The 27,119-nt window shown below is 35.6% G+C and overlaps 1 protein-coding gene across 1 annotated transcript; it reads right to left on the bottom strand.

Moving 5' to 3' along the window:
* Window positions 1–323: 323 nt before the first annotated feature.
* Window positions 324–27,119, bottom strand: LOC145280005 (NADH dehydrogenase [ubiquinone] 1 alpha subcomplex subunit 6-like). Its single transcript, XM_080131632.1, has 3 exons — window positions 26,952–27,119; window positions 11,260–11,375; window positions 324–556 (listed from the first exon to the last, which is right to left on the bottom strand). The coding sequence occupies exons 1-3, from the start codon at window positions 27,079–27,081 to the stop codon at window positions 428–430; spliced, it is 375 nt and encodes a 124-aa protein (XP_079987758.1). The 5' UTR covers window positions 27,082–27,119; the 3' UTR covers window positions 324–427.

Consider the following 27,119-nt stretch of genomic DNA (forward strand, 5'->3'; position numbering starts at 1 on the left):
CTAACCATCGGAAACTGTTCTGAAACTAAACATGGCTTACAACTCTAGACGTACAACAGTGACAGAGACCATATGATTGACAAAGGCCATTGTTGAAATCAAGCATTCAATTCGGATTAAGACGACAAGTGGATGACTGAGATCTCTGCAGGGAACATGTACGCACATTCACACATAATCTTCTAACGCATATAAGAAGAAAATGCAACAATTTCATCAGTTCTAACAAATGCCAAAAATGGTGAATAACCTGAAATGAAAAGCAATATTCATAATTTACCTCAAATTATAAAACATATGAAAGAAAAAAAAAAAAAGAACACTTTAAAATTGTAATATTTACTAACACAACTGATTCCATCTCAATTAAGTCTATTGTACAAAGCCATTATGCACCCAACATCAGAAATGAAACATGCAAACGTGCCTAATCATGACCATCATAAAATTTAGATAGAAAGTCTGTTGGTTTTTTTGTTTCTGTATCACGAAAGTATTTCATGATATGGTTCCTTTGCTTCCATACCTCCATCGTCTCGACCAACTCCATTTGTCCCTAAAACAAGAAAAATAAATAATCACTTAAATTGTCAGCATTTGTTAAAATTTAATATCTTCATAATAGAAAAAGTATTGATATTCTAATTTAGAAATCTAATATATAAACGACTATATGTCTGTCTGTCTATCTCTATATTTTCAAACTATCTCTGCTGTTCTTTTATGGGTCTTTAGCTGCTTAAAATTGTTTTTAAGGGGTCAAAATTGAAAAAAAATAAAATGCCCGGGTAAAAAAAAAAATCGGAACATTTTTTTTGGGGGGTGGGGGGTGGGGGGGGGGTGTCATCAGAAAAATTTGTGCATATGTCAAAAACGATTCTTTTGTCTTATTTGAATGTGTTTAAAGCAAAATCTTCCTTTGCTGGTAAGAATTATAAAATAAATATTAATTGATTTTTAACTACTAGTAAAACTTAATTCCCGACAAGTATATATTTTTTTTTGTTTACGAAAATATCTACACATTTAGCATGCGTTTTTACGTTACTTGAAAAAAAAAAAAAAAAAAAAAAAAAAAAAAAAAAAAAGTTAAATATTTAGTGATTTATAAAAAGTTGGAGTCAGGAATTTAGCACAAAATCAGTAATTGTATTGGAATTGAAAAAATTTTTTAAATAAAACTAAAAATAACAGTCATTAAACATATGGGCCCTGATTGAAAATTGTTTATTTAACTTTCTTTCTTTTTAATTTTCTGCGAACCTGTTATTTCGGTCGCTATTTTGAATGTTGACTTCTATCTGTTAGCGTTTAGTTAAAGTCATTTAAAAAAATTTTTTTTTATTTTTTTATTTATTTTTTTTTTATTACATTTTCACCCCAAAACAAGGCACATTGCCACTTTGATGTAGGGGGCTACTATCAGGGACATAAGCTACAGGGGTACTATGTGAGGAGTTGGGTAGCAAGATGTCGGTTCACGTTACACTTGAACTTCTGCATGTCAGTACAGTTGGAGAAACAAGAACCCAGAAGGGAATTCCAAAGTCTAGCGGTTCTGGGGAAGAAACTACTGGAGTAGAAGGCTCTCTTACATCTAGGGATTTCTACTTTGAAGGGGTGTGATTTAACTGCTTGTCGGGTTTGTCGAGGGTATTTATGTCGAGGGGGTATGAGTGCTTGCAATTCGTCGGAGCATTCACCGTTAAAGTACTTGTAGAACAGGCAGAGGGATGCTACATTTCATCGATGGGACAGAGGCTGAAGCTTAGATGACAGTTCACGACCTATCAGGTTGGCAACTCTTTTGAACCTTATCTAGAAGCGAGAGACTAGTAGCAGATGCACCAGCCCAAATATGACAATATTCCATACATGGGCGAATGGTGGCCTTATAGAGGTACAGGATACTTTCAGGCATTAGTAGCTTTCTAGTATGGTAGAGAGAGCCCACCTTTTTCGCAGCGGTCCTGGCAATGCTCTCAATGTAATTGTTCAACACATGTTTCCTGTGAACGTTAGGCCGAGGAGTTTAAAAGATGTACTTTCAGATAAAGAGTCTTTGGCCATTGCTATTGGTGGTAGAGAAGGTTTCTTGTAATTATTGAAGAAAACAAGTTTAGTCTTGGCAGCATTGAAGGTGGTGACCATCTATTTTTGTCCCCATTCCACTACAGATCGGAGGTCATTCTCTAGTGTTTCTGCCATTTCTTTAGATATGTGTTCATTTGTTTTCCTGGCATGTCTGTTATAGAGCGTGGTGTCATCAGCATATATACCCATCTCACAGACAATTTTGTCAGGGAGGTCATTTATGAATATTAGGCGCTGTTTATAAAATATGCTAGATTTATGGAACATAAAGCATTATTAATTTTATTAAACTAAAATGATAGCTTTTAACATTTATTTTTACAGAAGAGAAACAAAAACATTCTGAAGATGATGTATCACATTAAAATAGTAATTTTAAACAAATGTGTTTATTTTTACAAAATCTTTGCACTGTATTTTTGCTTATAAACATATCAAAAACATAATTCATTTTAAAATTTAAACAATGCTTACATCACAGAGAACACAGCCATATCTATTTCAAACCATCTGTGCCACGCATCTCCCGGCCATTAAAAAAATATCGCTGAAGAAAAACACAAATTCTACAACTAAATTTTCTCCATTTAAACATGGCAAGAAAAAAAAATGTCATCTTCAGAATATATATAATGCCAAATGTTTGTTCATTTTACAAAATCTTTGCGTTGAATAACATACGTATTTCATTTTAAACAAAACCTCTTTACTGTAGTCATGAGTTTAATTTAAAAAGAAACAATGTAACGTGTGTATTCTCTATTTTTTTCGTCCATCTCTCTCTCTTAACAGGCTTTCTAAAAAAAAAAAAAAAAAAAAAAAAAACACACAAAGATAATCTAATTTATAAAACTCCATAGGTCTCCATATTTTCAAACTATCTCTTCTTCTTGAAAAGTCGCAGAACAGTGCTCAAATGATTGTTTTTTTATGGACCGTTCTTTTATGGGTCTTTAGTTGGTTAAGATTGTTTTTAAGGGGTCAAAAATGGGTCAAAATCGGAAAGAAAAAAAAAAGAAAAGAGAAAAGAAAAGAAAAGAAAAAAAGAAAAGAAAAAAGAAAAGAAAAAAGAAAAGAAAAAAGAAAAGAAAAAAGAAAAGAAAAAAGAAAAGAAAAAAAGAAAAAAAAAGAAAAGAAAAGAAAAAAAGAAAAGAAAAGAAAAAAAGAAAAAAAGAAAAGAAAAAAAGAAAAGAAAAAAAGAAAAGAAAAAAAGAAAAGAAAAAAAGAAAAGAAAAAAAGAAAAAAAAGAAAAGAAAAAAAGAAAAGAAAAAAAGAAAAGAAAAAAGAAAAGAAAAAAAGAAAAAAGAAAAAGAAAAGAAAAAAGAAAAGAAAAAGAAAAAAAGAAAAGAAAAAAAGAAAAGAAAAATCAAAAAAAAATCGCTATACTGTTTATACATTCATTTTAGTTTATTTTTAATCAGTTCATATGCATGTCAATTTGGTACAGTGGTAACGTCACCAGCTTTGAATGTTACAGTTTGCTTTCGGTTTTGATTCTAAGTGATGGCACCCAAATACCTTTTTTTTACTTTTGAAATCACAACTCTAATAATATATATGAAATCTGGACAAATTAAAATATCATATTTAAGCATATTTTATGACTGGGCAAAGTTGGGTGCCCCCTTGCTAGTTATAACATAATTAAGTGCTCAATTAGGAATTGAAAATTAGTATTCTTCACTTCTTTACTGACTCAACGTTTGAAATGCACGCATATCTATTTATCTCATATAGAAAGGACCTTTTTACTTTTTGAGAACTTAACTAGTGAAGAGCCTAATGGTATTTCTATAAAAAGTAAAAGGGTATTTATATGTAACGTTTTCCAAGAAGGAAAATGAAAGTTTTGAATCCATAAATACTCCGCCCTCACCCATCCCAATGAAAGCTGAACCTCCCTTTAAACTTCAAATATATCCTAATTTTGCAGAAATTTAAATCAAGTATATAAAATTATCAGTTGAAGACAATTGAAGTGGCCCAGAATAGTTATGTGCTTCTCAACGTGTCAAATATTTAAAGTAGCTGCGGGTGGAAAACCTTAAGATTTCAAATACGCATATCCGATTTGTATGAAATTTAGACCATATGTATAATGCGTTTTCAAAATTTTAATTACATTAGGCGCAAAATAAGTGGAGGGTGGGCAATAAAAACATGGGAAATATCATGTTATGAGCAAAGTGGAAAAAAAAAAAAAAAAAAAAAAAGTGCTTTTCATTATATCCTGAACAACGCTGTATATTCCCTCTAGTTAAAAGCATAAATGTTGAAATTTAAATTTTGTAAATATTTAAACCTGCGTTAGTCTCATGGGGTGTTTTTTCTCATCCCAATTTTGCTATCTTTCATAAACCGCCCAATTTCGTGATGTTATTTTAAATAATTTAAAAAAATATTTATACAATCGCCATTAACTAAAGAATGAAAACTAAAGTAATGCTTTTTAAGTTTTTCAGCTTTCATTTTAACCGTACGTTAGTCCCACGGAGTGTTTTGTCACCCCAATTTTGCTTAAATGCTCATAATTCCTAGTTGGCAACTTATTTCTTTTCCTCCCTCCCAGTACTCTCCTGACTCAATGAGGGTATAGCACACGTGGTATGGCACAGTTGTATCTCAGTTTTCCTTGTTCTTCTGGGGTGTCCAGTCACCTGAGCTGACTAACGTAGGTATGAGTTTATGATTTATTTATTTTTGTATTTTTCCAGTGGGAATAAAAATTTGTAGGTGCAAGTGCATTATCATTACGTTTTCTATAATATTTAATATGGAATTATTCTTTTTTAAATATTTTCTTTATCATAAGTTTGAGGTAAAGAGATGTGCATTTTGTGCAAGGTTAAAGGATCGAAAGGTGAAAACAATATATAGCACTTGCGGCAAACATGTTTGCAATGATCATGGCAAGATGATTGTGAAATCCACAAATTGTGAGAATACAACAAGTATGGAATCAGATTATGTAATGAACTCATATTCATTTTTATTGTGATTTCAATTCATGGAAACATTGGGTTTACATTTATAGGCATATGCCTTTTAAATCTAAAATGTGTTACTCAAAATGTACACACACACATACACCTTAAATACACACCGATTACCTGCCCTTGTGATAATCCTCACTTTGCCCAATAGGTGGCGTTTTGTACTTCCATTTCCTCTCTCTCAATCTTTTCTTTCGATTCGAACCTCGAATGTGATCGGACGCAAACCTTAGACATTCCTCAGCAGGGTGTTTTCCTTCTCCAAGGTATTGTGTATACCTTAAACACTTGCATACACAATAAACATCCAACGTACACACACACACGCAATGAACTTGTTACTATATGCATGCTGGTTCACACGCAAACACTCTGTAATGTTCATAACCTTTCTGTGTAAATAAATATTCCTTGTAAGTATGTAAACCTGCTTTGGCATACTTCATTTAAATGTCTTAATTGTACCCGTAACATGTGCTATTCACTGTGATTGTTTTTATTACACCGTCTGAAATACAAACAGCGACTGCGCGTCACCTTCAAGTAATGAACACACAACCTTCCCAATAATCGGTTCCACAACGTAGCCTATAATCGACAGCCTTCTGATAATAGGATCTCCTACAGATTTGAGAGCACACATTCATTTTTCTTGCTATTTCAATTTATGGAAACATTTTGTGTTCAGAGATATTAAAAAAATAACACAAATTGGTGTATCCTGTGGGTATTTTTAAAAATATGTGATCTAAATCTAAGATTTTAAACATCTTTCCTTAGTTTTATAATTTATTTTATTGCATTAGTTTTTAGTAATATCAACAAGCTACAAGTGATTCAAACTGTTCAACAGGAACTGCAGATATATCCTGAATCAGTAGGATAATTATATTTTACAAAATAATAGCACTATAAAAATGTTTGTATTGGTGTGTATAAATACTCCATTGGACTATCCATTTTTAGAGCACTCAGGGGATTAACACAGGATAAAGAAATAAGGTGTGCTAAAATGTTAACTATAAAATTATGTCGGATTTTAAAAATAAATTGGACCGAAATAACCATTAACCAATCAATTTTTTGTTTCTGAATAACGATTTGTTATTGTTGTACCTTGTTATTGGCAAGAAAACATACTACAGTTTACTTTTAAAAAAATTAAGTCTTGTCCAGACAATCTATATTATGAGAGATTTCTAGCTAACCACTGGGGGTGGGAGAGAAGAAAAACAAAAAGAAAAAGAAGATCAAAACATACAAGGGCAATAACTCTTTATAAAGTGAAGAATGTTCTCCCTTACAACTAAATTTTTTTTGTCCAAACAAAAAACAAAATTGAAACTAAAATGACTTCACTGCATCCCAGACAACGCCGAGTAGGCACAGCTAAGTTTGTAATAAACTAATAGAAAGATTCAAAATTAGCTGAAATCTTGACAATTCTCTTAAATATAAGAAAATTGGATTTAAACTTTGAAAACTAAAACTTACAAGTTTATTTTTCGACAAGGAATACAATTAAAATTTTTTTCCTTATTCCGTGGAGTTCCAATGAATGGTTCCTATCCTCAGAGGAAACAACAAAATAATATTTTATAAATAGTCTATAAATTTTGCTGGTTAGTACAAAAATCGAAAACTAAAAATTATGAAAGAAATCATAATTGCATGAAAGCTAATAAAATGGAGGAAGGCATGGGTTAAAGGATATTAACGATGAAGTCCAGGCTCGGTGACAGGAAATTAAAAGGAGTATAATGCAAAGAAAATAAAAAGTTGGAGAGTCAGATGCATAGGTGCATATGAGATAGTCCAAAAGAAATTGAAATGACTAATTCTTAAAATCAAATATATGTAGTTAAAGTTTCATGGAGTTTCTGCTCTCATAGTCATAGCCCTCTTAAGGAGTGTTGGATATTTGGCAGGTGACCCCAGGAAGAGAGGCATTCGATGAACTGCACACATGCAGATCAATTTCATGTAAGGAATACAAGACTTTCCACTATTGTCTATTGGAATGCATAATTTGACCAGAAATATGTGAGAGGATATCGGTTATAGGATTCAAAACAATAGACAATGGGAAACAAGCTATGCATGCATGACCCCCCTCTGGTGCTGCATGCGAGATGACGCCACAACAAATCGTGAAGAAATGATGAATGTGAAAAGTGTGAAAGGCCAACATTGCCTTTACATTTTCGCCAAGTTTCAGAAAAATCTAATGGATGGGGAAAACTTATGGGGTAAAAAGTGTCATTTTTTGCAATTTTGGGGCATTTGTGACCACTTTTGAGCTCCTGGGAATGCTGAATTCCCGTGAAAATGGACAAATGGTGCAGTTTCATGCCTTAAGACATGTATATTTGAATTCAATACTATAAAGAGTCCACAACAAGTTTTTGAGTCATATGAAAAATGAGTTCCAAAAAGGCATGTTTTTTTTAGCCCTTAAAGTTCCAGAGGGATGCGAGCCAGAATTTTTCCAGGGTTACCCATACTGAATTTATATTAAGAACAATGGCCTCCAACAATGGCCACCACATCTTGGCCAAGTTTCAGGAAAATCTAATGGATGGATCAAACGCTATGAGGCAAAAAGTGTCACTTGGGGATGCTGAATCCCAGTGTAAATTGATAACGGTGCAGTTTCAGGCCTTAACACATGTATATTTGAGTTGACCACGTGAAAAACCACTATATAGTTAGACATATTAAGTTTTTGTTGAGAAATATGAAAAAAAGAACCACAAAAAGAGGCGTTTTTAGCACTGAAAGTCCCCTGGGATGCAAACCAAAATGTTGCCAAGGTCACCCATACTGTATTTATATTAAGAACAATGGGCTCCACATTTTAGCTAAGTTTCAGAAAAATTTAATGAATGGATCAAAAGTTATGAGGCAAAACGTGTCATTTTGGGGCATTATTTTTTACCTCTTTTGAGCCCCTGTGGGCACAACGGGAATTTTCGAAAAAATATTTTTATATTGTGCACATCTATTTAATGAAAATACAATTTGTAGCAAAATTTCAAGAAAAACTAATGGATGGTTATCTGGCAATCGTCTGGACTAACGGACACACAAACGTCACTGAAAACATAAGTCCCTCTCCGATAAATAGGGGAACCAATATTAAACATTCCAGGATAAAAGAATGTTTATATATATACAAACAAAGAGCGAAGCAGTTGGTCACAGAAAGAGGACAAACTGGCACATTTTCTTCATTGCCAAACATCCACACCCTCGCCACGGACCTTCACTGATGTCAACAGCTGTCATAACTAAATCCAAAACTTGTGTGAAATAAAACAAAATATGATGTTATAGATCAGCTGTGTTGTGTTTTACTTGCTGTCAGTGTATAAACATTGTAGCCCAGTGACAAAAGTAGATTTATCAATCACACAGACTAAAAAAGCACATTTGAACGACGAGCTGCAACGAATATATAACAGGGCATGTAGAGATTTGGGACCAATTCCATTATCTACCCTGGGAAAGTTTATGCATATAATTCAGATTTCATAAAAATATTTTTTATATTTGAAGTTTCAAGGAAGATTTGCCTCCCATAGTTTGCTTAGGAAAGGCATGTACAGAGTTGAGATTATCTCAGTTGTTTTCCACTGAGAATTTCATGTATATAATTTAAATTTCATCCAAATAGAATATATTTGAAGTATTATGGGACGAGGAGGGGGGGGGGGTCTACTCTCATAGTGCACTTAGAGATTCGGGATCACCTCCATTGTTTTCTTCAGAAAACTTTACATATGAACACATTTTTAGTTTTTAGATAAATTCTCTAAACTTTCTATACCGAATGTACACACACACATAATATATATATATATATATATATATATATATTATATATATATATATATATTATATATATATATTTCAGGATGAGCCCCCCCCCCCAAAAAAAAAACAACAAAACAAAACAAAAGCTAAATGGAGGCCATCTAGAACATATGCTGTAGAACGGAGAAAAAAAGACCAAAGACCCTAGTGTTTTGATGTGATGTTTTGAACATAATAAACTAGTTATGACCAAAGTTTCATTTCATTCGAACAAAGCACTAAGAAACGGGGCCTAATTAGAGTTGGGGCCTGTTTTTTTGGGGTCACCCTGTATAAACAAACATATGTAAAATAAAAAGGAACAAACCGAGTTATGTTTCTGAATTTTTTAGATGAGGATTTGTTGTATTATTATTCATCAGACTACTGTTCTCATCTTGAGTGTGATTTTCACGTTTCGGTTGATGTAACCTCCGACTTTCCTTCTTCAGGTGTATCTTGTTGAACTCGGGAATGTTTTTGTTGAACTCGGGAATTTGGACGGAATTTCGAGTGGAACCCTTTATTTACGTTGCGGGGGTAGCATGCTCTTGTTCCGTCAGCCATGACTGGATAGTGGTCCAAAGTAATTCGCAATTGTATTTTTTCTTTCAGTTGCTCACACTGAGGATTGAACCTTCAACCTTCAGGAGAATCAATTGAAAAATCAATTGTAAAAGTGATATTCTCCTGAAGTGTGGGCGACCAAAAAGAAAAAAATACATTTGCGAATTACTTAAGACCTCTATCCAGTCATGGCCGACAGAACACGAGCATGCTACCCACCATGAAGTAAATAAAGGGTTCCGCTCGAAATTGCCGAGCTCAACAAAATACACCTGAAGAAGGCCGGAAGTTACATCGACCGAAGTGTTGTGAAACTCACACTCAAGACGAGAACAGTAATCCAATAAATAATAATACAAACCAAGTTAGGTGTTAAACGTTTCGTCTTTACTTCGAGATTTCTTCTCGATGAATGAAATTAAGAAAACAAAAACATCAGTACAAATATTTGAAAAATTTTTTTGTGTTTTTTTTTGTTTTCTTAATTTCATTCATCCAGAGGAAGTCTCGAAATACAGACAAAATATTGATGAACACATAACTTAATTTGTTCCTATTTATTTTCTCTATTTCATCGGAATATTATTTCCATTATTCTTATCATATATAATATATATATATATATAAATGCAACTTTGTGTGTGTGTGTGTGTGAGAGATTTCGTTCCTTATAAATTGTGAAATGGCTGAACAGATTTTCTTTAAAATTTACAGAAAATTAGTGTATAAGTCTGGGAGTGATCTTAGTTAAGTTTTGTTTCTGATAATTATCGATAATCAAAACTCGTTATTTTAATTTATCTATCATCGGTAAAGCTATTTTTTCCATGTCGTCGCTTAGCAACAATGATAGAACAACGAGCCGTGAAAATTCTACAGTGGGTAAATTGATAGCATGTTTTTTTATTTTTTTTTGTATGACATGGTCTGTAGGTTCAAACTCTGCACATAAATTTCTTTTTTTTCCATTAACTGCAAAGAATTTTATAAGACTTGAAAATTTATGTTTTTTTTTTTGCATGATTTAACTTTTTTTTATTTATTTATTTATTTTTTTTTTAAAATCAAAATATATTTAAGCATATTTTACAACCAGAAAACACTGGGTGTCCTGCTAGTATATCTATAAAAGTGAGAATGTGTGTGCATGTGCGGACACTTCTCAACCTATATACTCAACAAATCTTAGATCTACTAACTTGAAATTTGGTATATAAGGTATTCAGACATGTAGAAAATTTTAATAGTTTTCATTCGGAAAAAAGGGCTGCTAAGTAGAGGTCAAAAATCGAAAAATTGGTACTTGGGGTGGGAGTCAAATTTTCAAATTTTTATCTGTCAACTGTTTCATAACTGTATGCGTGAATCATTCACATGACAGCTTCCTTATGTAAAGAATAAATAGGTTTGAAAACACTTTAAAAGGTTGTGGCAGGCTGGCATAATGGTTATCATACTTGACTCACTGTCTTTAGATTTTGGTTTTGATCTCAACTGGAATAATTTTTTTTTTTTTTTTTTTACTTACAAGAAGTGAACTGTTTTGAAAAAAAACAACAATATTCACATGCACCCGTCTCAGTTTCTGTATTAATTACCTCATTTTTTTTAAAGGAAAAAAACATTAGGTTTAATGTCCTTCCTCTCCTCCACACAAGTCTATGCACGTTTGAGGAATTGTTGTGCACCTGACCATTCTACATAATAATTTTATTATTATAAAAAAGTGAATAAGTAAAATTTTACTTACCTTAATGACAAGAAGGTCTATAGTTCGGATGTCAGTTACATGCTTATTCGCCAGAAAAAGTTCTCGCAATTTTTCTTTGCACTGAATAACCGTTAAAGGGACATCATAATCTCGCACTTCAATGAAAAATAAAAATAAAAAAAAATTGAAAGCATTTCCAGTTTGTTTGAATTTATTGTAATTTGAAAATTATAACAGTTTAAAAGACCAGCCAAAATTCAAATTTACTTTTGAATAAATAAAAATATTAAAAATTATACTTTTCAACCCACATTACAGTTTGCATTAGGAACTGGACTCATGAAAAAGAATTTCATAACCACTTGAATAAAAAGAAATAAAAATAAGTGCAACATGCATGGTCCCACATGAGTGCACAGCGAACGAGGCATAAAAAAAAAAATGATTAAGTTCAGCATTTCTTAGTTATCAGCAGTCAAGTTGTTTTCTTTTTCCTTGTTAGGTTTGTACAGTCGACTCGCTAATTTCGTTTCACTAAAATTTGCGTTCCCTTCCACTTTTTCCATCCGTTCGTGGATTCCATCTTGCCGATTAATAAAGTAAAAATTTTCTTATTTTAAAGTAATAATCGAGTCTTCAAAGACATTGCAGCCATTTTTTCTTGTTTTTCGGTAATATTACTTGTTTTTTGAACTGAATAAACATTTTACATTAAATAAAAACACTAAAAACTTTATTCAGATAGGTGGAAAAGTAACTTATCTTGCCTTTTGATAACATTTATTTGTTATAAATTTGTTTTTATTTTGATAACTTTTTCGTACATCTGTGGATTGTAATACAAACCCGACTCCTCGTATAATGTTTAAGATAAGAAACATTTTGGTGCCTCTGCACTTTTGCATGCTATTTTTAAATAGTTTTTTCAGGTGAAATTCAAGTCTCATGGTATCTTTTTATTTTTTTATTTTTATTAAAATATTAAGTGGAAGCACAAAATAGTTACAAAACCCCCACCTCATTAAGAATGGTTTTCAAAGTAATAACAGTAGCATTATTATTATTATTTCAGCACGGTAACAAAAGTGCATAAGTACCTACATTTTTAATGATCACACAAATGTATTTTTTCATATTACACACAAACTGTATTTAGTAACTCTACAGAATTTGAACCGAGTCAAATTTGTTGTTCTATCTTTTCTGATTTAGTTTCGACACGCGTTCTCAACACGCTGTCTTCCCACTCGTCGGTGGTTCCTTTTCCTTCCTCTTTCATACCCGTTCAACAAACTCCCTCGCCTCTAATTTGCATATCTCATACGTAAATTTGCATGCCGTTATGCATATAAATGCGACGTCGGCATTTAAAATTTTTTTTTTTCTTAGAGGAAAAAAAACCCACGAAACTCGTAAGTTACGGTTTTCCCCACATCCCTCTCCCCCTGATCTCATGATTACCAAAAGGGCAGGGAGGTAGTACCTATCTCTGTCGGGTACTTCTTCGAAGAGGAATAATGTGGCCCTGTCTTTAGTGTGTACACTCGTCTGTGGGTGGGCTTCCAGTAGACACCTCATCAGTTGGGAGGTTGCTAGTATCAGAATCATTCTCAAACGGATCTGAATTAAAATAGCGGCTCAGTCTTCAGAATCACTGTCCTCAGAATCACTTTCGTCACTTGACAAGTGTGTCTGGATTACTAGTGGAAGGTCTTTACTGTGCCTAGGCACCCCATTAACTTTCACAGACTGCAAGCTGATCACTTCAGTAACCCGACCAGTGTTATATTTCGTTGTGCACCTGCCACGTGAATTTTTAACCCAAATGATGTCTCTTTTTTTCATACTTCCTTCCAGTCACTTCTGGTTCGGGCAGTAGGTTAGCTTCGATACCCTTGATTCGTACATAGTATCTATGTAGTATATTCCTTGGTGCGGTGGAAGATGAAACGTCATCCTTTGGGGTGACGTTGTGCCAGTAGACTGCCTCCAGTATTGAACAGTTCTTTCTGGCTGCGATGGCCTTAATGGTTCTATGGCTTCGTTCTACAATACCATTTCCATTTGGTGAGTATGCACATCAAAATTGCAGATGTATGTCCCAATATTTTGCAAATGACTGGAACTTCTTACTGGTGAAAGCAGTAACGTTGTCGGTCAGTATTTCCGTTGGTGGGCCTCGATCAAGGAAAATACTCTCCAACTGTTGGATTACTGCGGTCATATCTGTCCATTCGCCTCCAATGCCATTCCTGTGGCTATGCAACTTGCATCCACCCAGACTGTAACCTCTCTGCCATCCATGCACCAGGCTCATCCAACGGAATCCGCTTCTCGTACTTTGATCACAGTTTCTGCCAACATGTGATAAAGAGATGCATTTTTGATTCTGCCATCCCAGCCTTTCGATGCTGCAGTTGCTAGGCACTTGATAAATGCAACTGCCACCCGGAGCCATCTACATACGAGAAAATGACCAATGAGTTTCCCACAAAGAGAAAATATGCGTCGATCGGTCAATTCATTAGGGATTCCTGAAATTGGACTTCGTTTCCAATGCAGTATGCCATCTTTCTCCCAGACTTGCAAACCCAGAACTCTGACTCAGTCTTTGAGTCGCATCGGATCCTTGGAAACCAAGCGATAGTCTAAAAAAAAATGTCGCTGCATGCGTGATGCAGGAACTACACTTTCATTAATGAAAATATCATCCACATATGCAGCATTTTTGATTGCATGGTCCTGAGATATGATCGCGTCTATTACAGACTTGATAATAAGTGGCACCACATTGAGCCCGAATCCCAACTGCGTGAGACAAAAGCGCTGGCCCCAGAAAATAACTGTTTGAAGATATGCATTCCGCAGATCCATAAGCGACACATTAACTCCTCGTCGCCGCCACTGCACATTTGTGCATTGGCAGTGAAGGCATCCACAAATTCGTTCAATTCCCGGTAATCAAGAACTGGACGTACCTTGTGCTTTTGCTTCTGTACGACCACCATTAAGGGAATTAGGCCTTTGGGTGGGCCAAGTTCTTCTTCTGAATATGGGACCAGCCATCCATTCTGCTGCCACCATTGAATTTCTTTCTCATAAGCATCTCTGGCATGACAAGGCATCATATATTCTTGCACACTGTTATTCAATTTACTGGGAGAGCAACCATTTGCCCATTTCCATGATGCAGTCCATTCTTTATTAATGCGATCATAAGTCACGCTAAAGTCCGGCTCATCGACAAAGATGGCAGCACATTTGTTTAAGCCTTCAAAACGTGCTTCACCTGATTTCGTGAAATGAACTGAGTTTTCTGATGGCATCAATTTTCAGCAGTAGATCAAAACCCAACAGCTGTTTATCCACGACCAAGGCCACAATGTCGACAGCAGGAATTCGGCCAATCTCTACATTTACTTTGCCGTATCCTTTGCAATTCAACGTCCTTCCGTCAGCTGTTAGTACTCCTGCTGACTTCCAAAGGCAACACACGGCTTTACTCACTAAAGTCTGTGAACACCCGGAATCAATTAACGCTGTACACTCTTGTTTAGTTTGTTGAGGAGGAGACCAATGCTGCTGCCTCTTCCCCTTCTGCGTTTCCCTGACACTGTGATGATATATGTCCAAGGCCACTGCATCTGAAGCAACGTATCTCATGGACTTTGCATGCCCGACTGTTCAACCTCTTTTGGCTATTCTGTAAGCAGTCCCTCACCAAGTGGTTGGAACCACCACACCTGTCCCAAGCAAATTTTTTATCGTCACATTTGATTCTGTAGGTGATCGTCTGGTAGATGTAGCAGCAACCAATTCTGCAGGGCCGACGTGGTCAATCATGATAGCTCTTGTTCGGATCAACAGTTGTTCTGCACTTATTGTTTCTATCCTGGATGAGGTACATAATACATGTTTAACATGTTGCGGTAGTCCAGACATGAATACACACATTAGCCAACATTCGAGCAATGGTCCCCCCTACCAACCGGGCCAAGCATCGCAGCTCAGCAAAAAACTCGTTCACTGTCTCGTTAGGATGAAGTTGTCGAGTGACAAACTAGTCATATGCATTAAATGCATCAGTAGCATACGCGGTTATAAGAGCTTGCTTTATATGTTCTGCATCGGTTTTGTGCTCCATAATAAGTTGCCTGTATATGGCCAGAGCTCCATCTTGCAATCTCAATGGCAGGACGCGCTCAACATTTTTCATGGTGCAAAGCTTGCACACAAGCTCCACTCGATAATGGGCTTATCGGTGGCAGCACCACTAAATTCTGGAATCAACCGGACATCAAATATCTGTTTCCATGGCCGAAATTGATAAAAAAGGCCGAAATAGCTTCTACAGTATTTGAACCAAGTCAAATTTGTTGTTCTGTCTTTTCTGATTTAGTTTCAATAGTTTCATTTCGACACGCATTCTCCTAACACACTGTCTTCCCACTCGCATGTGGTTCCTTTTCCCTCCTCTTTTATATCCGTTCAACAAACTCCCTCGCCTCTAATTTGCATATCTCACGTAAATTTGCATGACCGTTATGCATATAAATACGACAGCATTTTAATTTTTTTTTCTTAGAGGAAAAAAAGAACACAAAACTTGTGATATTCAGGTAAGTTACGGTTTTCCCCACAGTAACATTACCATACATTGATTTTAACTCGAAAAACGTTCCTCATAAGTATTTAAAAAAATCAAAAAAAAAATTGAAAGCTTCGTCTGTGTTTGTTTACAATATCACGTCAGCTAATATTTGGATTTGACGAATACTCTGGAAAAAATGACTTCTGATTAATGTTTACCAGTTAAAAAACAGTTTGCTTGCATATTTTAAAACTGGTAAACATTAATCAGAAGTGACCTTTCCAAACCATTCATAGTGAAGCTTGACTGATACAAATTACCAATATATATATATATATATATATATATATATAGGCACTGCCAAACGAATGTGAAGAATTGTGAAAAAAGGAGCGCATGATTCCGTGACGTCAGACTTTTGTTAACTATACGAACTATGGAAAAGCAGAAGCGACTTAATGATTTTTTAAAAACCTTTATCTTTTTCAAACTGCAATTAATAATTAATCTTTGTTATTTTGTTAGGTTTTAAGATTTAAAGTTTAATGATTAATAATATTATAAACATTTGTATATTAAATATGAAATACAGTTTTACTGAATGTTCATGTTCGGCTTCCATACTTTTGTTCGGTAAAAAGAGACAAACAAAATATGAAGGGGGGGGGGGTAAAAAAATTAATATTTGTGCAATAATATTTTCAAATCGGTTTAATCTGGCAATAAAATAGCTGACAAGAGCCATGTTTATATGAAAACTTAATATTTAAAAAAAATTTAAACAATTAAAAATCAATGTTGTAACGGAACATTTTGAAATAATGGAATTTTAATCGTTTTAATCTTTTAAAAATTAATTTTTAGGAAGTTTCTTTTTCTTAGCAATTCAACTGATTATAGTATATATTAATTAGAAAAAATGCTATTAAAAAAAAAAACAATGATATTTATATCATTTTTTTAATTGCAACTTCAAGGTAAGTTTTTGTTCAATATGTGGACAAAAACGGATGGTCACATTCAATGCTGCCAAGACTAAACTTGTTTCCTTTAATAATTACAAGAAACCTTATCTCCCATCTATAGCAATGGCCAAAGATTCATTATCTGAAAGTACTTCTTTTAAACTCCTCGGCCTAACGTTCACAGGAAACATGAGTTGGAACAATTACATTGAGAGCATTGCCAGGACCGCTGCTAAGAAGGTAGGCTCTCTTTACCATGCTAGAAAGCTACTAACACCCGAAAGAATCTTGTACCTCTATAAGGCCATCATTCGCCCATGTATGGAGTATTGCTGTCATATTTGGGCTGGTGCATCTGCTACTAGTCTCTCTCTCTCTCTCTCACTCCTAGACAAGGTTCAAAAGAGTCGCCAGGTCCAGAACTGTCATCTAAGCTGCAGCCTCTGTCCCACCGACGAAATGTTGCGTCCCTCTGCTTGTTCTATAAGTATTTTAATGGTGAATGCTCTGACGAACTGCAAGCACTTGTGCCCCCACGACAAACCTGACAAGCAGCTAAATCCCACCCCTACACAGTGGAGAGATCCCTAGATGTAGGAGAGCTTTCTACTCCAGTAGTTTCTTCCCTAGAACCGCTAGACTTTGGAATTCCATTCCGGCTCCCTGCTTCTCCAACTGTACTGACATGCAGAAGTTCAAGTGTAACGTGAACCGACATCTTACTGCCCAACTCCCTACATAGTACCCCAGTAGCTTATGTTCTTGATAGTAGCCCCCTACACCAAAGTGGCAATGTGCCTTTTGTTTGGGGTGAAAATGTAATAAAAAAATAAAAAAAATTTTTTTTTATTTAGTTGAACTCTTCTGGGGTTTGTATTACTGTACACATAGATTCGAAAAAGTTGTCAAAACAACAAATATATAACAAATAAATGTTACCAAAGGCAAGATAAGTTACTTTTCTTCCTAACTGGATATATTTTTCGTGTTTTTATTCAAATTAACATGTTTATTCAGCTCGAAAAACAATGTTTAGGCACCGCCAAAAATAGCCGAAAAATCAAGTTGTTTTTTAAAACGAAATTACATTCATTAAAATCCATTATTTCTGAGTAACTTTTTTTTTTCCAGAAAGATAAAACCTTGAATTTTATCATATAGAAAGCAGAATGTAAAACTTTTTCTACTATTTTTAATTAAATTTTAAATGTTAAATTTTCCCCAAAAGTTAACAATTGGCGGTTTCTGTTTTGCACAAAAAACGTATATAAATAGTTAAAAAAAAGTTTTTGAAAGAATTAATTTGTTTATTTCTTGTCCAACTAAGATTTAGGGTGATTTTCTATGAGAATATGCAAAAATATTATAATATAAGTACCTGGATTTCAAATAATTCCACTTATTCATATAGGCAACCAGTTACTTCGAGTCGATTTGATTACTGTTTACATTTGTGCTTGATAAAAAGCAAACTACGGAAGACCAAAAAGCCCCCCCCCCCCCAAAAAAAAACTTATTTTTCAGTGACGAAAATTTCAATGTATTATTAACGCTGAGGCTGGCCAGTACCAGATGGGTGACCATTTGTATGAGTTTGGTTTTTAATGTGTATGTGTGTGGAGGCCAGGCTCTCCAAAATGGGGAGGGGGGCAATTTTATAGGGACTTCTTAATAGGATGCTATAAAAAAGGTATAATCAAGGACCAAGGTCTGAGGCTAAGAAATTTATCCAAACACATCAATGACAACTGGCTGAGAGAGAAAGAGAAAAAGAATGTCTTACCTCTTGCAACAGATGCTGTCGTTGGTTGCGACCTCAGGTATTAGTCCTTGTGGTCCCGTAATAATTCTTTATCAATACAATAATTGATTGAGAAAAGATAAAAAAAAGGAACTACCAAGACGGTGTCCCAATTGTAAATAAGAGAAGAAGAAAAAAAAGAAAGGGAAAAAGAAGAAAAGGAACAACTACAGACACGGTGTGAACCGATTGTAAAGATGGGGGTAAAAAATAATATACAAGCTAGTCAACCCATACAATTTTATAGAAGGTCTAGGGTCACATGATTTATCCATTAGTATAAAAAACAATCACAAAGGGAAAGACGCTTTCGCATCCATCTCTCAAAACCCAAGGTCATTGAAGGTAGGAAAGATTTTCTTATACACTCCCGTCTCAAGAGAAAAAAAAAAAAAAAAATAAATAAATAAATAAAATAAATGAATAAATAAATAGTAAACAGTGAAGTTGCCTGAATACATTTCAATACAAATAACTGTTAATTTTGGGTCCAAACACTCAAAATTCTAAATTTAGATTCCTGGGATATGGATCCAACTTGATAAATTGAACAAATCCAAGAAAAATAAGTTTTAAGGGGTCGAAGCAAAAAAAAAAAAAAAAAAAAAAAAAAAATGAACCTTCAGCCAATCCCCGGTCCAAACATTCCAAACCAACATAAAGTGTATTCAGACATAGGGCAAGCTTCGTAATCGGTTTTTGTCAAAATTTGACTGCCCAGCAAAACTGCTAGTAAAATAAATAAATAAATAAAAATAAAGGACGAAAAGAAAAGGAAGAAAAAAAAAATGGGAGAGGTAAATAAATAATTACCTATTTTCTGAGAGTGGACTGTTAGTGAATTGAATGTAGGCAATTCCAACAGTACCAATTCTAACCCTCTGGGGGAACTTGCTGAATACCTACGCAGTTGAAATGGTACCATTGATTGCATTCCTCACAGCATATCATTGGACTACCATTATCCGGTAGAACACATCCTGGGCAAATACATGCATGTTCAGCATCATTTAATAAATTATCCACCATCATATCATGGGATAATGAAGGATCCTGGTTGAGGCAACTTTCACACCGCCAACTCTCCTCTTTTAGTGGAGGTCGATATAGACCAACACAGGAAAAATGGTACCAGTCATCACAGCAGTCACAACATATCATGGCACTGCCATTGTCTGGTTCACCACAATCAGGGCAAATCCAACAAAGCTCTGTGCCCTCTTCAATAGGGTCTTCAAGTACAGATGTACAGCCATTCAGATTGTCATCAGCATTCTCCATCAAGGAATCCAGTCCATCAATGGGTTCTTGAATAGACGACTCCAAGGGATAGGTGCTTCAGGGAATGAACTTGCAAGGAGCCATCTCCTCGTTTTATCTGAGCAGATCTCACCAATCCGTCATCTCCTGTAAATAGACGTGTGACCCTACCCAATGCCCAAAATGGTCGAGGTTTGTTAGGGAGTTTGATTGTGACTACATCTCCCACACAAACAACTGGTGAAGTCCCTCTTTGTTGTCTTTGGGCATGCTTTCTTATACTAAGCAGATAATCTTCGTACTAAATTTTCTTAAATCTTTTTAATGCATCATTCCCGCAATTTAAGGACTCTAAGAGTTGTTTCCGAGAGGGAGGTTCTAGTTGATAAATACCCTCCCCATCCATTCTCAAAATCAAACGAGGGTTTACTACAGGGCGTAAAAAGTGATTTGGACTTATTATTTCCAAACTTGAGTCAGATGAACTTCTGTAAGTCAAGAGACGGTCATTTATGGCATTTTGTATATCAGAAATAATTGTCAGGAGATCGAAATAATCATGACTAGCTCGTCCAATTAATTTATACAAGCAAGACTTGATGGTTTTAATCAGTCTTTCCCATACACCTCCATACCAAGGAGAGTGTACAGGGATCTTAACATGCTTGATTTGGCATGTCCCCAATTTCTCCCTGAATTCACTGGAAGCAATCACCTCATGAATCATGTCACATCCAGCCACAAATGACTTAGCATTGTCATTATAAATATGCGAAGGAATCCCATAAATATTTGAAAATCGAATCAAGGCCATTAGGAATGAGTGAACAGACATATCCTCAATCAGTTCTAGATGAACTGACCGTACTTCCAAGCAAGTAAAGACCAGGATATACATCTTCACCCTCTTCCCACGTCTCAGAACCCACAGATGACCCGTATAGTCTACCCCTGTGTGCAAAAATGGTCTTATCATATTCACCTGATGTTTAGGTAAATCAGTCATTTTGGGGTAGGTAAATGGGATAGAGTTAAATTTCTGGCATAAGGAGCATCCTGATAAAATTCTCTTTACCGCCTGCCTACCCTGGGGTATCCAGTACCCAGATAACCTGACCTTATTCAAGGTAGCAGGAACGCCCAGATGCTTACACTGGTGGTGACAGTCCAATATTATGAGATTAGTAAGATGGTGATCCTTAGCAATAAGCAAGGGATTAACTATCTCGTATTCATATACAGAGACCTTCCCAATTCTTCCCTTGGATCGAATTAATCCTTCCTTATCCAAAAAAAGGTTTAGACTTCCCACTCTCGGTGGTATTGACCTACCTGAAGGATTTTGTAAGTATTCTAATTCCTCCCAGAAGGATTGTCTCTGCATCACCTTAATCAAGTGTGTCCGAGCCATCTTACCAAAGTCGGAATCTCTTTTCCTCAACCTATTAATAAACTTGAACACACGTGGTGACATTTAATAGTTTAGACAATGAAGAATATCTATCATATTGCACAACTGGCTCCTCCTGGCTGTGGGAAACAGCACAAACCATCGAGGATACAATCTTTTTGCTTTCTGGGCTCAAACAATTCAAAGGATTTTCAGGACAAGAAATCGGTTGGTCTTTTAGCCAAGACGGTCCAGAAACCCAATATTCCAAATTGGCCCTCAGTTTAGAGGTAGGAATACCCCTGGTGATAAGGTCAGCGGGATTCTGTGCAGTTGGCACATATTTAAACTGAATGGCCACACCAAATTTAGACATCAATTCAGCCTCCCATTGACTAATGTCCTTCAATCTATTCATGGCAAAAACATTCTTGCTATTAGTCCGCCTTGTAACCAACCAGGATAATACTATTTGTGAATCAACTGCAAGAAATACCTTTTTGAAACTTACATTAGAATAGGCTTTCAACAAAGTCGGGAGGCACTTGATGGCCAAGAAGGCCGATAAAAGCTCCAGAGTTGGTAAACTCTTCGATTTAAGAGGCGCCACCTTTGCCTTGGAAAAAAACAGAGATGAAACCTTCCCCTGGACTGCATATGCTGCAAATCCATATGCCCTTTTGGATGCATCACAAAATAGAATTCAGCTTCCCTTCCTTCATCAAGGGTTTTTCTAGGGAAGGTAACAGAACCAAGTTCTGACAATTCATTGGCGATGACTGCCCATTTGGATTGAAGTTCACTTGGCACAATTTCATCCCACTCAAAACCTAATTTCCACAACTCACTAACAAGAGTACGTGCCTGTATAGATACCGGCAAACATAATGAGAGTGGATCGAATATCCTTGATGCTTCAGACAGTATATGCCTTTTAGTTGCTGCCTCAGGGTTACAATTATAGGAAGCAATATTGATGGTATCAGTAAGAGGATCGTAACGATAACCTAATACCTTCTCCCAAGGACAACTGTGACTCACAAGAGTACCATCTCTCCTCATTAAATCGTGTAATTCTGTATGATTAGAATTGCAAGATTGGAGTATGAATCCTCCTTCTTGCAATCTTTCTACTGCTCGTGTATACAAGCCCGTTAACTCATCCAAGGAATTGCTCGTTTTAATCAGATTATCTACATAAAAATTAGATTGTAACATCCCAGTGCAATCATCCAAAGGATAACACCCAGCATGAAATTTTAGTATGCAATTCAAGATGAATGGGCTTGCACTAAACCCAAATAAGATTGTTGTGTAACGATAACACATTAGTTTATTAATTTTTCGCAGAAAGAAACAAAATTTATTCTTATCAGATTCACTAGCTAATCAAATCATCAAGAATGCCTTCTTGATGTCTGCTAAAAATACATACCTATTTGTTCGGAAAAGCAGAGTTAAATCAAGCATGTCCCCTGTTAAGTTGATCCCAGGATAAGCAGCATCATTTAGAGAGACAGAGTTCTTAGTTTTAAAAGAACAGTTAAAAACTGGTCGAATTTTAGTTGTAGTTGTATGCTCGTCTTTGAACACGGGTCTATGTGGAACCCACACAATGCTTGTACTCCTGAGGGGAGCATTCTAGGGGTTCAATTATCCCTTCTCTTTCTTGGTCTTCAAAAACCTTAATATACTCCTCATATAAGTCCTTCTTTAAATTAAATACTACTCTGTCCAGCACCTTAAGTGCTATATGATGGTTAGATTGAACCTGAGATAACCTGTCCTTATGCCAAGGCAATTTAACCAAATAATGACCATCTTTATAAACTATGTTTTGCATGAATTCTTCCATCTTTTGATTGTCATAGTCAGAAACCGATTCTGTGTCAGGCAGTCCCAAGGATTCTAGACTAAACATCCATTCCAAGCCCTGATCCACAGTGCTTCCCTCAAAAATGTCGGCAAATGGATCCACAAAGAATTGTTACAATAGTACTGCCTGTCAATTTCATAGCTCAAGGCTCCCGGAGTTATAGCAATCTTACGGATTTGGTTCTCATGCAAAAAATGTTTTGTATTTCCTATGGGGATAATGCCAGCGGATGTCTGCCAAGCAGCACCATTCATGCATCGTGTTATCTTCATGGGACGCATATATTGAATCAAATCAATTCCCATGAGACCCCACAATTGTACACTGCCACTCTCTATCTCTGCAGCAAAGGTATAATTCAGTTTTCTTAGGTTTACCCAAACCAGAGGAAGGTCTGGTACTTTGTGAGACAGATTCAATTCGCAATCAATTAGAATAGGTAGTTGGGGGGCTACTCCCGGCAAGACCTCTACAACTGCTGTTAACTGCTTGAAAACGCGGCGTTTTCTCCCCACAAAGGTCACAACGTCCATGGCCACCGCCTCCTATGAGTCTGGATCGCACTTCAGGTGCTGAAGGACCCTTTCAGAGAAATATGACCTCTGACTGCCCGAGTCAATAAGGCAATTCAGAGAAACTGAGGAGGCTCCCCTTTTAATTGTGATGTTGACCATTGGCAGTATGTTTTGAATGTCCCCAAGTTTTGTACTTATGCTAGTATTTATTTCTGTTTCCTCTAGTACAAATTGAGGACACATAGAAGCATAATGCCTCCGAGACTTACAATACCTGCAAGGGAATCTAAATCCCTTGACTCCTGGACAGGCTTTCTGATCATGGCTGGCAACTGTGCAGAATTCACACAATCCAAGTTGCCTACAGCGTTGCAGGCGCTCATTGTATGAGGGATAGGTAGTACATTGAGAACTAGTGTGTCCATTTCTTGCACAAAAATTGCAATAAGGAATCTTGTCTTCCAAGCCTAGGTCTGCGTGAAAACTTTGTAATGCAGAATTTTTAGGTGGGCTTCTCGTCCAAACAGCATTTGACCTTGGCTTAAACCACGGAATCAGTTCTGTCTTAGGAGTTGAAATAGGTTTAATCCGGAGTAATGCTTTAATAACTTTGTGACTATACTGCAGTATGCAGTTCAAGCCAGGATATGATGTGCTAGAGCCTCTAATGAGCTCTGCCTTTATCTCATCAGGGATCTTATCAAATAGGATATGAGTCACCAGACATCCACTTCTGGAGTCCTCAACTAAAAAATCATAACCATAGTCTGAATCTAACTCACCAAGTTCATACTGAACCTGGGAAAGATATTCCTTTAGTTGTTCGTAAGACTTGTCCACCTTAGGTGTAGACTGCACTATTCTTTTAAAAATTTCTTCCCTAATGGCTTCTCTGTCCCAGTATTCCTCCTCTAAAATATTTATGGCCACATCATAATTATGGTCATTTTCTGACAGGTGATGGATCAGATGAAATGGCCGACCTATCACATATGCCTTAAGGCATATAAGTTTTTCTTTCTTTGAGTTCACTCCAGATGTGCAAAACTCAAAACGGGTTAGGAAATCCTGCAGGGCAAATTTATTGGTTTTATCAACGCCAGTAAATGTTGGACATGTTATTTTAGGCTTCGCTAATTCAATGCCAGATTGAGCTGGGGAAGGTAGAGTGGGAGGAGTTGAGGTTAGTAAAGGGGAATGGATCTCTGGAACCGGTAAGGAAGCATCTAACTGCGACAATAATTTATTCACCCTGGTTTTGTAAGTGAAACTGTCTGTCAAACAGCTCCTCATCTCAATCGATGGTGTCTCCTTCATTATTTCCTTGTCAATATGCAATAACTCTTGGAGCCACTGGAGAATGTCTCGTTTATGAAGTTCTAATACATCTCTCTCAAGAGGTTCAAGTCCACTAAGATTTTCTAGTGTTAAGTCTATCATTGTACGAGTGACTCTCTGATCTTCCAATAAGGATGACCGTGATGATTGTTCAACTTGTAAGGAATTCATTTTAATATAAAAAACAGTATCTGTTGCAATGTATAGCGAATTCTTAATAGGATGCTATAAAAAAGGTATAATCAAGGACCAAGGTCTGAGGCTAAGAAATTTATCCAAACACATCAATGACAACTGGCTGAGAGAGAAAGAGAAAAAAAAAAAACGTCTTACCTCTTGCAACAGATGCTGTCGGTTGCGACCTCAGGTATTAGTCCTTGTGGTCCCGTAATAATTCTTTATCAATACAATAATTGATTGAGAAAAGAAAAAAGGAACTAGCAAGACGGTGTCCCAATTGTAAATAAGAGAAAAAAAAGAAAGGGAAAAAGAAGAAAAGGAACAACTACAGACACGGTGTGAACTGATTGTAAAGATGGTGGTAAAAAATAATATACAAGCTAGTCAACCCATACAATTTTATAGAAGGTTTAGGGTCACATGATTTATCCATTAGTATAAAAAACAATCACAAAGGGAAAGACGCTTTCGCATCCATCTCTCAAAACCCGAGGTCATTGAAGGTAGGAAAGATTTTCTTATAATTTAAAACAGAATAAAAAAAAAAAAATATTTCAGCGCGTTTGGTCCACCGTAGTCGAAAGGCGGCAAACGTTTCCAAACTTGATCGAAAAAATGATATTTTAAACACAAAGGGCACAATATTCATCGAATTTTTTTTTTGCATCGATTCTTCAAAGCATGTTTAATAATGGTCATGCATTATTCGGCTCGCTAAAAAGAAATTGTCAATTTATTTATCAAATATTTTAAAATGGCTTTTTTCGTATTTGGAACCCCCTCAAAACAAGGGGGGGGTTGTAAGCAAAAAAAAAAAATATATATATATATAAATATTGTTTATGAAAAATAAGTACACTGTTATAAAGTTCATTCTTCTCTTAATAATCGCTGAAAATTTCGTATTGATCGGATAATTACCTGATTTTTGGTAGATTTTTAAAAAGACGGTCCGTCAAAAAGTACTTACCTGCCCCCCCCCCCCAGTTTTGGCGGTGCCTAATGTTTACCGATGTATTGGAAAATTCAAGATGGCGCCTCACTCCCTCTTTAACACGGTAAGTTTGGGAAAAGGTGTTATAAATAAAAAAACTAGCAAAATACTATTAAAAACCCGCCGAATACATGTCAACCTATGTCACGGTAACATATATTGAGCGAGTTTTTAACAGTATTTCATTCAGTTTTTTTTAAATTTATAACACCTTTTCCCAAACTTACCGTGTGAGAGAGAGAGAGAGAGAGAGAGAGAGAGAGTCAGACGCCATCTTGAATTTTCCAATACATCGGTAAACACTATGTTTTTCGAACTGAATAAACATGTTACATTGAATAAAAACACGAAAAATATATCCAGTTTGGTAGAAAAGTAACTTATCTTGCCTTTGATAACATTTATTTGTTGTATATTTGTTTTTTGACAACTTTTTCGAATCTATTTGTACAGTAATACAAACCCGAAAAAGTCATTATTTATAAAGCCATTCTGAACATAGGAATGGGAGGGTACTGTTTTGTATCTATTCTGTACTTTCACCTAACAATTTAATAATAAGAAAAAAAAGATTGTAAAACTTGAAAATACTATTTAAAAAATAGCACAGTAACAGAGTACATAAGCACCAAGAATTCTATTTCAAGCGAATAATTTAGAAAGCCGGTAATAGAATTTTAAATTGAAGAAGTTTAATGAAGATAACCTTTCGTGGATGCGAGTGTCCTTCTCAATGACATCAACAACAAAACAAACGTAACTGTCTTTTTTCTTAGTTTAAAAAGAAGACCTGGGGAAATGATAGGAAAACGTAAACTCACCAACATATGGTAGATGCCTGTACCAAGCTTTGTATAAATTTAGAACTCGCCTTTTAGCTTCGGTGCTGTCTACCGAAAGAATTGGTTTAACAAGTTTGACACCTTGGACAGCCGACCTGCTGGCAGACATGATGGAACGGAAGTGCTGTGAGATTCAGAATAGCACTT

Source organism: Euprymna scolopes, chromosome 7, assembly GCF_053919585.1.
Source record: "Euprymna scolopes isolate OS-2025 chromosome 7, ASM5391958v1, whole genome shotgun sequence".
Lineage (NCBI taxonomy): Eukaryota > Metazoa > Mollusca > Cephalopoda > Sepiida > Sepiolidae > Euprymna > Euprymna scolopes.

Excerpts from the sequence above, each read along its gene's own strand:
- LOC145280005 (XM_080131632.1), bottom strand. The coding sequence starts at position 27,081 with ATGTCTGCCAGCAGGTCGGCTGTCCAAGGTGTCAAACTTGTTAAACCA. Across the intron at positions 11,376-26,951 it reads CAGGCATCTACCATATGTTG|TGCGAGATTATGATGTCCCT; the intron begins GTGAGTTTACGT and ends TTTTCATTGAAG. Across the intron at positions 557-11,259 it reads TAGACCTTCTTGTCATTAAG|GGACAAATGGAGTTGGTCGA; the intron begins GTAAGTAAAATT and ends TTCTTGTTTTAG.